Source organism: Gymnoscopelus braueri (genome assembly GCF_963280865.1).
Source record: "Gymnoscopelus braueri genome assembly, chromosome: 10".
NCBI lineage: Eukaryota > Metazoa > Chordata > Actinopteri > Myctophiformes > Myctophidae > Gymnoscopelus > Gymnoscopelus braueri.
In genome coordinates this window covers 44,248,121-44,261,011 of record NC_137611.1, presented here as the reverse complement: position 1 = coordinate 44,261,011, position 12,891 = coordinate 44,248,121, and the positions used below count along the sequence as shown (strand labels likewise).

The window sequence follows — 12,891 nt, the reverse complement described above, 5'->3', positions numbered from 1 at the left end:
CTTGTAACGCATGTGGTGCCATGTAACGCACTGTGAGCTTGTAGATATGCTATTTTACACCAGGTTGTAAGTGGTTAAAGTACATGATTCAGTACCAATGCTAAAGAAAACCACCACCGTAGTAATAACACTTTTATCTTGATCACAGTTAATCCCTATACTTTGTGACTGGTGAATAGGGGAAATAGTTGATCTACAAGCTGAGCTCATCTGCTACTTTCACATTTTGAGGGAAATCTTTCATAACATCTCACCTGTGGCATGCCCAAAATAGGGATGGCAGGTTTAATAAGTTTAAAAAGGTCCTGGTTGAAACAATATCAAAGACTGAATTAATGTACTAAAGCACACATTCTCACATCAATATCGTATTGTGTTAGGAGAAACAAAATGGAATATATTTCATTGGAAACATTTTTGTTGTTACTCCTAATACAATATGGAGAGAATGTGTTTCTATCATTTTAATCTCCACCCACTTTTACACATCAGAATTGGTAGCCTGGTTGTGAATTTAATCAAATACAACAACTTAGCATAAAGGTGCCAGGTAGGTTTGCAGTGTGCAGTAAGAAATTACACTGCATCACAAAAGGTAAACCCAGAGCCGTATAAGAGAGTTACGTCACTAGCATAGACTCCCATTGTAAGAATTGAATGCGGAAATGCTCCGCCTATCTCAATAAGTTCCAATGTTTGGAACTACAGCCCATAGCAGCCCTGACGTGACTCTCTCTTATACGGCTCTGGGTAAACCTAAAACTGGAAATCAACCAGAATCCATTCAAACTCTATTGTGATTTTGGAAGATGGTGCATCAAAACGACCACTTTCAACTTGGCATCCTTAATATGTCATAGGTGAGCAATGAGCATAAAAAAAGAAAGAAAATGAAAACAGCCTATCTACAGTACAAGCTCACAATGTGGCGCATCCCAACACAGTGAGAGCTTGTAAATCAGCTATATTCGCTGGCTTAAGTGGTTAAAGTGACAGCCAATATAAAAGTTTAATCACAACATGTGATTCAACATTTAGGGCCTGCTGAGAAGGACCTCTCAAGTAATACTAAATAATATTTAGCCTACATTTTAAATACGCAACCTAAAAGTTCAGAGACTTTCTGGGGACCAGTAATTGGCACCAGGGTGGGAAATCAGCCACCTGCATTCAGACTGTGGCTGATGAGCTCCTCGTGCAAAAATGTTGGAAGCTAGCCAGACATACTTCAGAGGCTATTTGACTTATTAATCCATTTAGACCGGGAACGCATCTGTGTCATTTAAATATTTCTTTGGCTATTCAAAAATAGCAGATCTACAAGCTCATAGCGCAGAGCTTATCGTGGATTTTTTTGGCAAATCTTTTAATGTATACAATACATACATATTTGTATATGTTTTAAAGCGAACATATTTTACTTTGATCTGGCCTTCTGGGGGTCCCTGGAACAACATATTTTGAGATGGGGTCCGTGGCCAAATGCATAATATGTCGGGGGTCCTTGACATGGAAAAGTTGGATCACTGATATAGCAACATACAGTTAGGATTAAGAAAAGATTTTTAAATGCATTTGGCTTCGGACCCCCCCCCCCCCCCATCTCAAAATGTTTTGTTCCAGGAACCGCCATGAAGCAAAGATTTGAGTTACAAATGTTCGCTTTTAAAAATATATATATATATTCAAAGATTTGCAATTTTATTTTTTTCAAAAATAGCAGATCTACAAGCTCATGCAGCTCTGCTATTGTTTTGAACAGCCAAAGAAATCTAAAACGACACAGATGCGTTCCTGGATTGAATGGGTTAATGAACACCATTTTGCTTGTACACTAGTGCAAATGTGTGGTGAAAAAGAGGTTGGATTCCTTCCCTGGTCAAGGCCATTTCATTTTTAAAACATTGACCAAACGTGTTTCGAACTAAGTAAAGTTGAGACTGAGAGACAGATTCATGGATCCAACTTTTCATTTCATGGATCCAACTTTTCACAGTATAGCTGCTTGTTTATAATTATCAACAACGTAAAAAGGGGGCAATCAACTGAAAGTTGGCTTTGACTGATGGCTACCCTTGAACTTGGAACTAAGGTGTTCATGCTGTTAAGTGCAAGCTGTCACCACAAGTAAAGCACTGCTTCTACACTGTAGCAGTTTGTGGTCTTTGATGCCAAGTATTGAGCTGCCCCATATCATCCCTGAGAGAAAACTGATTATTAGACGGCGCCAAATCCTTCACAACAAAAGCATGACAACATACTGTACAATCAATCACCAATGCAATAATCAAAAGACATAAAAAATGCATTGTTACATCAAACAGTGACACGTTTAAGGTACAGTAAACAGTATAACTTTGAGAAACAATTAGTTCCAGAAACAATGCACAAAGACTATCATTTGAACATGATCAGGAAGTTAAATCATTCTTTCCATCCCGATTAGGAAGGGAAACAATTTAACATACAATTTCAATGTTACTTATACACAGTGAAATTCAATGGACCTAGGGCCAACTTGTGTTTATTACGTTGCTGTGTAATGTAACCGAAGTACCTAACTAGTAATTCGTAAACTACATTGTATGATCGGTGTTCTGTACAGTGTGACTAGTGTGTTAACTAGTGAAAAATTTACTGCCCACACCAAGCACTGACAATATAAATACTTTGGCATCCACTTGAGTTAGAACGACTTTTAAAAGGATATATTCATAGTTATTGTGCTCGGTGTGGACAGTCAATTAGGGTATTTATTTACCTAAAGCCAATACTAGTGCAAGTTACAGTATGTTCCCAGACCGCACTGCAACGTTAGGATGTTCAGTCTGGCTGTTTTTGCTCCAGCACAACAGTGGTTATCTAAACAGCCTCTCCTTGGCCCAAATGTTCATTTAAAGCTGCAAACAGTAACTTATGTTAATGAATAAATCGTTATTGTAGCCAATCTACATGGCAGAAAGTAAGTTAATAGAACTAGAACATCTGCCGTGGTTGGAGGTGGTCTCCATATCCTTCCATTGAGAAATGCAGACCCTGGTCTCAGATAGGACACCTACTGGTTGACAAGTGCAGTACTGTCTGAAGCTCATAATGCTCATGCTTCTTGCATGAGCTGTGCAAGTTTGGTTTTCCACGTGGAGTTCGAATCTCCCCCTGGGTAGGTTGTAAAAGTTACAGGTTGCAGCTTAATAAATAAATGGACAGCCCCCCAAATTAAGTGTTAAAATCTAATGTGTCCCATAGGGCTATGGTTTACATGTCTTGTTTTAACTAAAACAGGTCTGTAACTCTGAGGCTGTACAAATGGACCCTTATGGCATTGGTTCTCAAAGTGGGGTCCGGGGATCCCCAGGGGTCATTGAGGGGGGGGGGGGGGGGGGACACCAGGGGGTCCCCAGCGAAAGTAGTTAATGTAGCATCACAATCATTTAAACCACTTTATGCATTTATACTTTGTCCATTAAAAAAATAGCAGATCTACAAGCTCACAGCACACTGCAAGATTGTACATCTGCAATTTTTAGGAATATTTCCGAAACATGAGCAGATTTGAAATAATCTTGATTTTGTTTTTGTTTTGCATAAATCTCTTTTGGGGGTCCCTGCCCCTGGCACAAAACATTTCCAGATTAACAAGCTTATGGCATTGGTGCAGTGCACATGGCAGTGCTTTTAAACAAGAGTAGTGCTTTATGAGACTTCCAGTTTAGTAGACCTTGTATTGTGAATTTGCACTTCCATGTACTGTTGTTCTCATGTCTCACTAAATAAAGTACATCAATCAATCAGATGGGGTCTACGCGGCCAAAAACATATCAATTTGCCACTGCCTTAAGGGTCATTTTGTTTCCATTTGTACAGCCTCAAGAGTTTAGATTTGAACGTTTCTCTTCCTTCACCACCATGTTGTAGCTGATGCTAACATGTTTTAGCCCCGTGTGTGTGTGTGTGTGTGTGTGTGTGTGTGTGTAGCTAGCATTAGCATGTAGCTAAACCAGGATTGGGGGGAAAGGAAAAGCCCATTTAACCGAACCCAACGACACCGTGGACCGGAGAGGAGACCCCGTGTAAAGCCACTTAAACCCTACATTAACCCTGGGGTCGGTATAGAACCCTGGGTCAGTTCCGTGTTTTGTTTTTGTTCAATTTTATAAATGGCGGCCCCGGTTGGAAGAAGTGTCATTTATACAACAACAACGCGCTTGCTAAGATTACAACAACTCACCAACAATATTCCAATGCAGAGTTTTAGCTAATAATTAGCGAGATACGTTCTTCTGTCTTTAAACAAATATTCGTATATATATTTTTTTTTTTGAAGAACAACCATATAAAAGTCAGTGTTTATAATTTATTTGCCACTTTCTAGCCACCCGCAGCTATGGACTCCATGTCGACGCTTCCTCCTCGATGCTTCTTGTCCTCACTGAGCGCAATGCATCATGGAACTTTATGTTCTTTGCTATTTTTTTTTTGACCGTACGTCTGGCAACAGCGTGAGTGCGTCATGACGTCCTGACGTCAACTACAGGAAATGTAGTTTTCTTCTTCAAAGTGAACAACGTCGACTTTCGTCTGGCAACAGCGTGAGAGCGTCATGACGTCCTGACGTCAACTACAGGAAATGTAGTTTTCTTCTTCAAAGTGAACAACGTCGACTTTTAATGAAGCGTTCTACATGGTAACAGGATAGGTTGGCACCAAGAAAGAGTGGGCACTTCGGTGTTAAATTGCCTATTTTTCTCCCCAAATGTTAAAAAAATCAATATTTGAAAAATGTTTTAAAATAAAGTAAATGATTAAAACATGCTTAAACATTCGACAATTAAAGTCTAATATTTCTACAAATTTCTACAAAACCTGTACCTATCCACCATTTTGGGGCATAAACAAGAAGTTGAAGGATACAATTAAGTCTGATAATGATGCATGGTGCAAGTTCACATCATGTATACTTACATTAGCCTACTTAAGACCATTTTTCCAATATTACAATTTCTAACATTTTGGACAAAATAGCCAATTTTACATCGAGGTGCCCAGATGTCCCTAGTGCCCACCTGTCCTGTATCCATTCACATGCATCATCACAGGTTTTGGGGTGTGAAAGAGTGGGTGAAATTGAAGAAATTAGTGAGGCTATTAATGAAAAAGCAAAGAAAGAAACAAGGAAAACAAAGTCAGAATCAGATGACAAGAGATAACATGTCACAAAGGCACAATGTCATATGTCAAATATACATGGTAAAAAATATAAATAAATTAGGCAGAAATGCATCTTGTGCAAGTAGAGACACAATTTGCAGCAGATAAAGACTCATAGTGTCACGTGCAGAAACCAGACATCACGGGTGAACATTATTTTATTTTTTATCGCAATGAAGAAAAATATAAAACATATAAACTAACAAAGATAACACTCATAATCATCAACAAATATATAGATTGTATGAGACTAAGAAAAATGGCACAACTCTTACAAAAAATAGGTAAATATATATATTTTAAACAAGCAATATTAATACATATTATATTTACATTATTATTATATATCATTTAAGAAAATAGCCTACATCAATTCATAAAGGTACAGGGAAAGTCTTCAAATAGGCTATCACTCCGTTATTAAGGCATAATAACAAACAGATAATAAGACAATTAACCGAATTAACCGAATTAAAGGTAGGGTAAGTGATTTTCTTTGGTTAAAATAAGTGTTAAATAGCTCTATATTCTGATAGTACTCATTGCTATAGTGTGTTTGTTCAGTAAAAGGAGTCTCCTTGTCTCTCCAGCTCTTTATAAAACAGAAAATGCATTTTCGTTTCAGTTTCAGTTTCATTTCCAATTTTATCCAATCAGGATAGAGAACTCATCAGGATATAGATTAAACAAGTGAAATTGGAAGTGATGACACTAAGAAATGAGCAGGCAAAATTGGAACTGGAACACTATAAAAATGAAGCTTAAAAATGGGTACTTTCTCCTGATTGGCTGAGATTTTGACACATACCGGAAAATGTATTTTCTGTTTATTAAGAGCTGGAGAGACATGTAGACTCTTGTTACTGAACAAACAGTCTATAGCAATGCAATTACTATCAGAATATGGTGCTTTAACCTTTTAACAAAATACTTTTTGTTTTAACCAAAAAATATCACTTACCCTACCTTTAATGTATCAAAAACACCCAAAAAAGTAACAAACCTGGTAAAAAAACCCGCAAATGCGCACACGCAAGGAACGCATCCTTTGGTTCCAAAATGCTCTCTGCGTCCTTGGTAGGACCCTCATCTGGGTAGTAGCTATGTTCTAGCAGACCACGTGTCCAATTTCATACACAATTTAGCTGTTAAGTGTTTGAATTCGCTCTTTGGGACATATTTAGTCTCAGTACCGAACCACTCTGACGTCATGCATATTGTCGCCTCGGAAGGGAAAACAGCCCGCCCCTCCTGTTTGTCGCTGTTAGTGATAGCACGCTAGCGCAAACCGCTAACCGTTAACATGGAATTTCCCATAAACAATACTAACTGGTTGTTAATGTTTGGGGCAATTTTAACGTCTACTCTGGCTTTTGTGAGCACCCCAGACAGTTTTTGCCCTTCTAATGAGTGAGGAGACCATGTTGTTTCAATTATTCCTTTAATTTATTTTTTATATTTTTTAATGTAAAAAATAAAAGAATAATGAAAAAATTAAATAAAATAGATGAACATTTTTATTGAAAAAACATAGTCTCCCCACACATTAGAAGGACAATATCAGTCACCAGAACCAAGGACGGGTGTTTTCAATGAATCCAACATGGTTAAAATGGAGTTTGAAGTTATGGGAAGGGGGCGTGCCTGTTAATGAATATCTAAATACTGAATCAAGCAACTTAAAAACTCTCCGGGGTGCTCACAAAAGCCAGAGTAGACGTTAAAATGACCCCAAACATGTTTGAAAGTGAAATATCCTTTAAACAAGGCTAGCACTAAGACCCAGGGAATGCCTACCCTATCCTGTTCCTATGGTAAATATAGCCAGCTTACTGTTTGGCACAGAGGTTAGAGGCAGGCTGGAGCAGATTAACTAAACAACCCCTTCATTTCACAGGCTGGAGGAGATATGTACAATATCTTTATATATGATACATAAATAGCATGTGTGTGACAGGTCATAGCCTACAGGGATACTGTATATGCTTGGCAGATGTGATGTGACTGTCTGGTAGAGTGACACAGTGCATGTGAAGTTAGTGCTATTAGAACATAGACTGTAAAAAAGAATGGACAAAGTGGGCATAGAAATACTCTTAAACCTTTTGGGATGGACATTTAATTGAGTCCCTAGTGAGAGTAGCCATATATGAGGGGGAAACAATGTAGGCTATTTTAAATAGACATTTCTTTTGTATTTTTGGCTTTTTCTGCCTTTATTTTGATAGTATAGTAGTACAATTTGACAGCTGAGAGGGAGACACAAGATCAAGAGAGTAGCATTGGATTCTAGACCAAAAGACACTCGTACATAGGGGTCCAGAGTTGGCTGTCTCAGTCACATCAGCGGACAGCTCACATTAGAAGCAGTCGGTTCGGGACCACCATGCTGCAGCTGTGCAAGGTCAGTGGTGTAAAGTAACTGAGTACATTTACTCAAGTACTGTACTTAGGCACAAGTATTTCTTTTTACTTTACTGGAGTAGTATGTAGGCTAATTTTCAGTAGGCTACTTTTACTTCTACTCCACTGCATCTCAGAGGCAAATATTGTACTTTTACGGCACTACAATTATTTGAAAACTTTAAAGTTACTTTGTAGATTTTGATTATTATTACAAAACATACATTAACCACTTCAGCCTTACATAGATTTCGGCCATTTGAAAATGGCCCGATCTAAGCTCACAGGCATTGTGAGCTTGTACAGTAGATCTGCTATTTTCAAAAGATTTTTTATACAATTGAAAACATGTGAAACGGGACATTCTGCACAATGAGTAGCCTACTTTCTACTTTAAGTAAATTTTGAGTTTGATACCAATACTTTTGTACTTTTACTCAAGTAAATTTAGAATTCCAGACTTTTACTTTGTGTATTGTGTATTTCTACATTGTATTGATGTAGAAAACGACAGTATCGATACTTTTACTTAAGTAAAAACATGACGCGAGTACTTTTCCCCCACACCACCACTGCACTGTGCACAAAAAGGTGACCAAGCACCTGTTCATCAGCAACGCTCGCTCGGCCTGCAGTGACGAGCTTCTCCAGCAGGAGGCGGTGACACTCTGCATCAACGTCTCCAAGAAGCAGCCGTTCCCCGCATCAGCATCATCAACATCATCATCATCATCTTCATCATCCGTGGTCGGGACGCTTCGGATCCCCGTCTACGACGACCCCAACGAGGACCTGTACCGCCACTTCGACCGCTCCGCCGACGCCATCCAGAAGGAGGTGTATATCTGTCTGTTTTTTTTTTAATGTCACCATGATTTGAGTATAGCCTGGGGATCTCATTTGAAACAAGCCGTTGGCTTTTATGGGCTTTTATGACCTTGTATTGTAAACCAGTGGTTTTCAACCTTTTTCAAGCCAAGGACCCCTAAATTGATATACATTTTTGGCCGCGGACCCCCATCTGAAAATATTTTGTTCCAGGGACCCCCCCCCCCCCAGAAGCAAAGATATGTGTTAAAAATGGTTCGCTTCAAAAATATATATATATTCAAAGATGTGCACACATTTTCAAGATTTTTCAAAAATAGCAGATCTACAAGCTCATAGCGCGGCACTTGGTGCCGCGCTATGAGCTTGTAGATCTGCTATTTTTGAATAGCCAAAGCTGAGTGGTAAAAATGATTGTAACGGGATGTTAAAGGAGGAGTTACTTATTTTCTTTCAATTGCCCACCCCATGAAGCCTTGAATTCATGGATTTGTTTTTGTTTTTGTCGCATTCCTAAGCCAATAATTTGATGACTGGGTGTATTTCCGGTAGGAGACACAAATAATCTACTTTGTGTCTCCTACTGGATACATTAGCCGGTAGGAGACAGGAATCAAATTATTAGCTTAGGAATGCGACAAAAACTTGGGAAAAAAAATCATTAATTCAAGGCTTCATGTGTTGTGCAATTGATAGAAAATAAGCAATCTTTTGGGTGAACTACTCCTTTAACTAATTTTGCTGGCGACCCCCCCCCCCCCCCCCTCCCCCCAAGGACCACTGGTGGTGTGTTGTTGAGAACCACCGTTGTTAGACTAGTACTTCCATGTGCTTACTTTTTCTCCCATGTCTTTCTAAATAAAGTATTTCAATCAATCACTTCAGGCGGTGCGCGGCGGCCACAGCGTGGTGTACTGCAAGAACGGCCGCAGCCGCTCCGCCACCGTGTGTGTGGCCTATCTCATGAAGCACCGCCAGATGTCGCTTAAGGACGCTTTGCAGGTAGGGTGGGAGAGACTCATGAGAGCTCTGGTGGTGGTCCAGGCAAGGGACCCCCATCATGCAAATAGCTGCTGTCTGATGGTCAGTGGTGGAAGATGAAGTAGTCTACTCAGATTTTAAAGTAGAAATAAATACCTAGTAGGACAGATACATGTATTGGCATCAAAATATACAGTAGGCTACCAAATGAAGACATAGAACTCACCAACGTCAAAATGAACCAAAAGTTGAAAGTACTCATTCTGTGGAATGTCCCATTTTCACACCAAAAAATGTAAAAGTACTGTATTCAAAATGTTACTTGAGTAAAAGGACAGATGCATGTGTTGGCATCAAAATGTACAGAACCAAAAGAAAACATAGGCTACTCAACATGCAGACTGGCCAATTTGACATAGTAATACATCATTATTTATCACTTAATTCATGTTTTGTATTCAGAATCAATATCTGCAACATCTAAACCTGTCAAAAAAACTGTTGTGTAGTCAAAAGTACAATGTTGCCTTTGAAATGTGGTAGAGTAGAAGTATCGAGAAATTGAAATATCCAATAAAAAGCACCTCAGAATTGATCTTAAGTAAATACAGTAGCCTAATTGAGTAAATATAGACTTAGTTACTTTCCATCACTGGATCAGGGACTGACATAAGGTATTAGGGGAATCATTTATTTCTGTATTTGAACATAAACATTGTGATGCTGAGAATCATTGTGCACCCTATTTTGAGAGCCATTGCACTATTGTGAGAATTTATTATGAGCAAATTGAGCCAAGTAAAAAAAGCTTTAAAATATGCTGCCCCCTTTGCATGGAACACCTTTCAGAAAGACTTGCTATTTTATTTGTTTGCCTTAAATTGCCTCTTTTATTCAGTAGGCTATGTATTGTAGAGTATATTGGTTTTATTGTGCCAAGAGGGCACTTGGCCAGGTCCCTCTCGTAAAAGAAAACATTGCATATCTCAGTGAGGTCTACCTGGTAAATAAAGATTTAATAAATATATGAAATGGGCCATTCTGCATAATGAGTACTTTTACTTTTGGTACTTTAAGTATATTTTGATCTCAATAGTTTTGTACTTTTACTCAAGTAAATTTTTTGTACCGGACCTTTACTTGTAACAGAGTATTCCTAGATTGTGGTATTGATACATTTACTTGAGTAAAAAAATTAGAGTACTTTGTCCACCACTGCTGAAAACTCACTGGCTTAGAAAGCCTGTGCTGTAATGATGCAAAGTCATAGTTTGGATCTCAATGACAGCCATATATCCTGACACAAGGTGTCCTCAATAATGAACATACCCGCTGGCCGCTGACTCATCATGTATCTGGAGGCGGGCCTCTGCTGACGTACAGTGATGTAGGCTACAGTAAGACCACGATAAGGGCATCTGCAGCTAACATTAAAGCTTGAAGTAGTTTAAGAAAATCAACACTATTTGATAGACGTGTACTTTACCCAGTAAAACCGGTGTTAACTCCAAGATAGACATACAGACAGACAGACAGACAGACAGACAGACAGACAGACAGACAGACAGACAGACAGACAGACAGACAGACAGACAGACAGACAGACAGACTTGAACCCAAGTGAAATTCAGTTGTCATAGCAGCACCACAGTAAGGATGAAACAAAGATACAGTCAGTTATAAGGGAACAGGTAGGCTACAGCACAAGTGGAACACTAGTTAAAATAAGATAAGAAGTTAGATATGAATAAATATAGAGATACCGGTATAATGTACAATCAATCACCAGTAGTATGTGCATGAGTATGTGAAAGACGGGTCCATTTGGTTCCGTTTGTACACTCTCGAACACATCATGTACTATTGAAGACCAGGGCCGTGCTTAGGGATCAGGAGGCCCTCAATTTTTAAGGGTCGCGAGTAACAAAAAAACAATAGACAATAGTCTATTGTTTTATTATTATTATTTTTTACCCCAAACGTGAAGAGTGGGCAGATGCCGTCTCTGTTTCTATGGGCATGACACTGGTAGTGGTAGTAGTAATAACTCAATGTACTGATCCCTTCCTCTGTTTCAGAAAGTGAAGACGGCTCGTCATGTGATCGACCCCAACCCTGGCTTCATGGCTCAGCTGGAGAGATACGAACAAGAGCTGAAAAAGAGACACAGATAGGATTCAGCACCCAACCAGTAAATCCACAGAGATTACTGCTTGGATGTTCCTCCCCTATAGAGACAATCTTACTAAACCTTCTTTTCCAACATGTGTGCTCACCCAAAGCCTACTACACGATGTCCAAGTTAAAGGACCTGAAAAACAAGATGGGGGCTCGCAACTCACTTTTAAATGCTCCAATTGTATTCACAGCACAGCAGCAATGATACGACGTTTCGACCTTGCAGGCTTTTTCCATGTGAAAAAGACCTCCCATGTTGTCCTCCTCAAACTGTGCTCTTCACCTCCATAAAGGAATCAGCTTTTCATCTAGGTGCTTAAAGAGAAGGTTGACGGTGTTTGCAAGCACATATCTGGGTTCCCCTTACCTGCGCGGGTGTACAACGAAATGGCATTTTGTTTGGTTTGACCTTGTCACGCCAAGATGCAGCACAGTACCAGTTCCGCTAAACAAAAATAGGCGCCGCCTTTTTACCTTAAAGCCTATGAAAAATGACTATAAGGTGACCGCATACTGCAACAGGGGCCACCTCTAAAAGGTGCTGGTCGTTGTGCTTTTTTTTTTGGCAGAGCTGAGCGTATTCAAAAGTTGAGAGAATAGTTTAACTTTTTAAGAAAGGCACATACTGTACAGTGTACATGACGTGGGCTGCTTTTTAACAGCTGACCAATCACGATAAACTGTGTCTGCTGTCTCGAGACTGCTGGCTTTACCCTCCGCAACAGGTATTCAAATTGTCCCTTTAATAGCCCGGAGTAAAGCTTTCAAACCAGCTTAGTCCAGATGGACCTCCTGGACGGTTGTGATATGCAGATATATGTAGGTGGAGGATGTCTTTCATTTTCAGAAAAAGCACTCCAGGCAGAACTTTGTCTTCATAACAAGGGGACAGTGGGAACACACCGTGACACAGCATAAATGAAGGGAGAGAAACGTAATACAGTACATACTGTAGGGTAGAAGAACTTGACCTTTGCCTTGACAAAATGATTCATCATTCTCTGATGACCAAGAGGGTTTCTTTTTACTCATACCACAGAATTGACTTCACCGCAGCTGTTTGTCATTGTCTTTTTATCCCTCTCCTTGCCTTTCAGAGTAATTGCTGTGCTGTACCGTAGCGGTGTCAGCTTTTACCTCTGCATAGAAGCACCTTTACAGAATGATGACGCGTTTAGGCAGAACACTGTGGAGCCATTAGCATTATTAGTTTTGACCTTCAGCCGTGGTTCTGTTTGCAGCGTCTAGGACGACGCGCTACGAGCTTGTAGATCTGCTATTTTTGAAAAATCG

The 12,891-nt window shown here is 39.4% G+C and overlaps 2 protein-coding genes across 2 annotated transcripts in view; one reads left to right on the top strand and one right to left on the bottom strand.

Annotated features, from left to right (window-relative positions):
* Positions 1-4,420, bottom strand: part of wdr33 (WD repeat domain 33) — a 34,200-nt gene extending 29,780 nt beyond the window's left edge. The window contains exon 1 of the mRNA XM_080439368.1: positions 4,229-4,420. The gene's annotated coding sequence lies outside the window, so the exon portion shown is untranslated. The remainder of the gene's footprint in view (positions 1-4,228) is intronic.
* Positions 4,421-7,072: 2,652 nt separating this feature from the next.
* dusp28 (dual specificity phosphatase 28) lies at positions 7,073-12,828 on the top strand. Its single transcript, XM_080439364.1, has 4 exons — positions 7,073-7,612; positions 8,203-8,448; positions 9,325-9,441; positions 11,499-12,828. Exons 1-4 carry the CDS (start codon positions 7,595-7,597, stop codon positions 11,592-11,594), a joined length of 477 nt encoding a protein of 158 aa, XP_080295490.1. The 5' UTR covers positions 7,073-7,594; the 3' UTR covers positions 11,595-12,828.
* Positions 12,829-12,891: the final 63 nt, after the last annotated feature.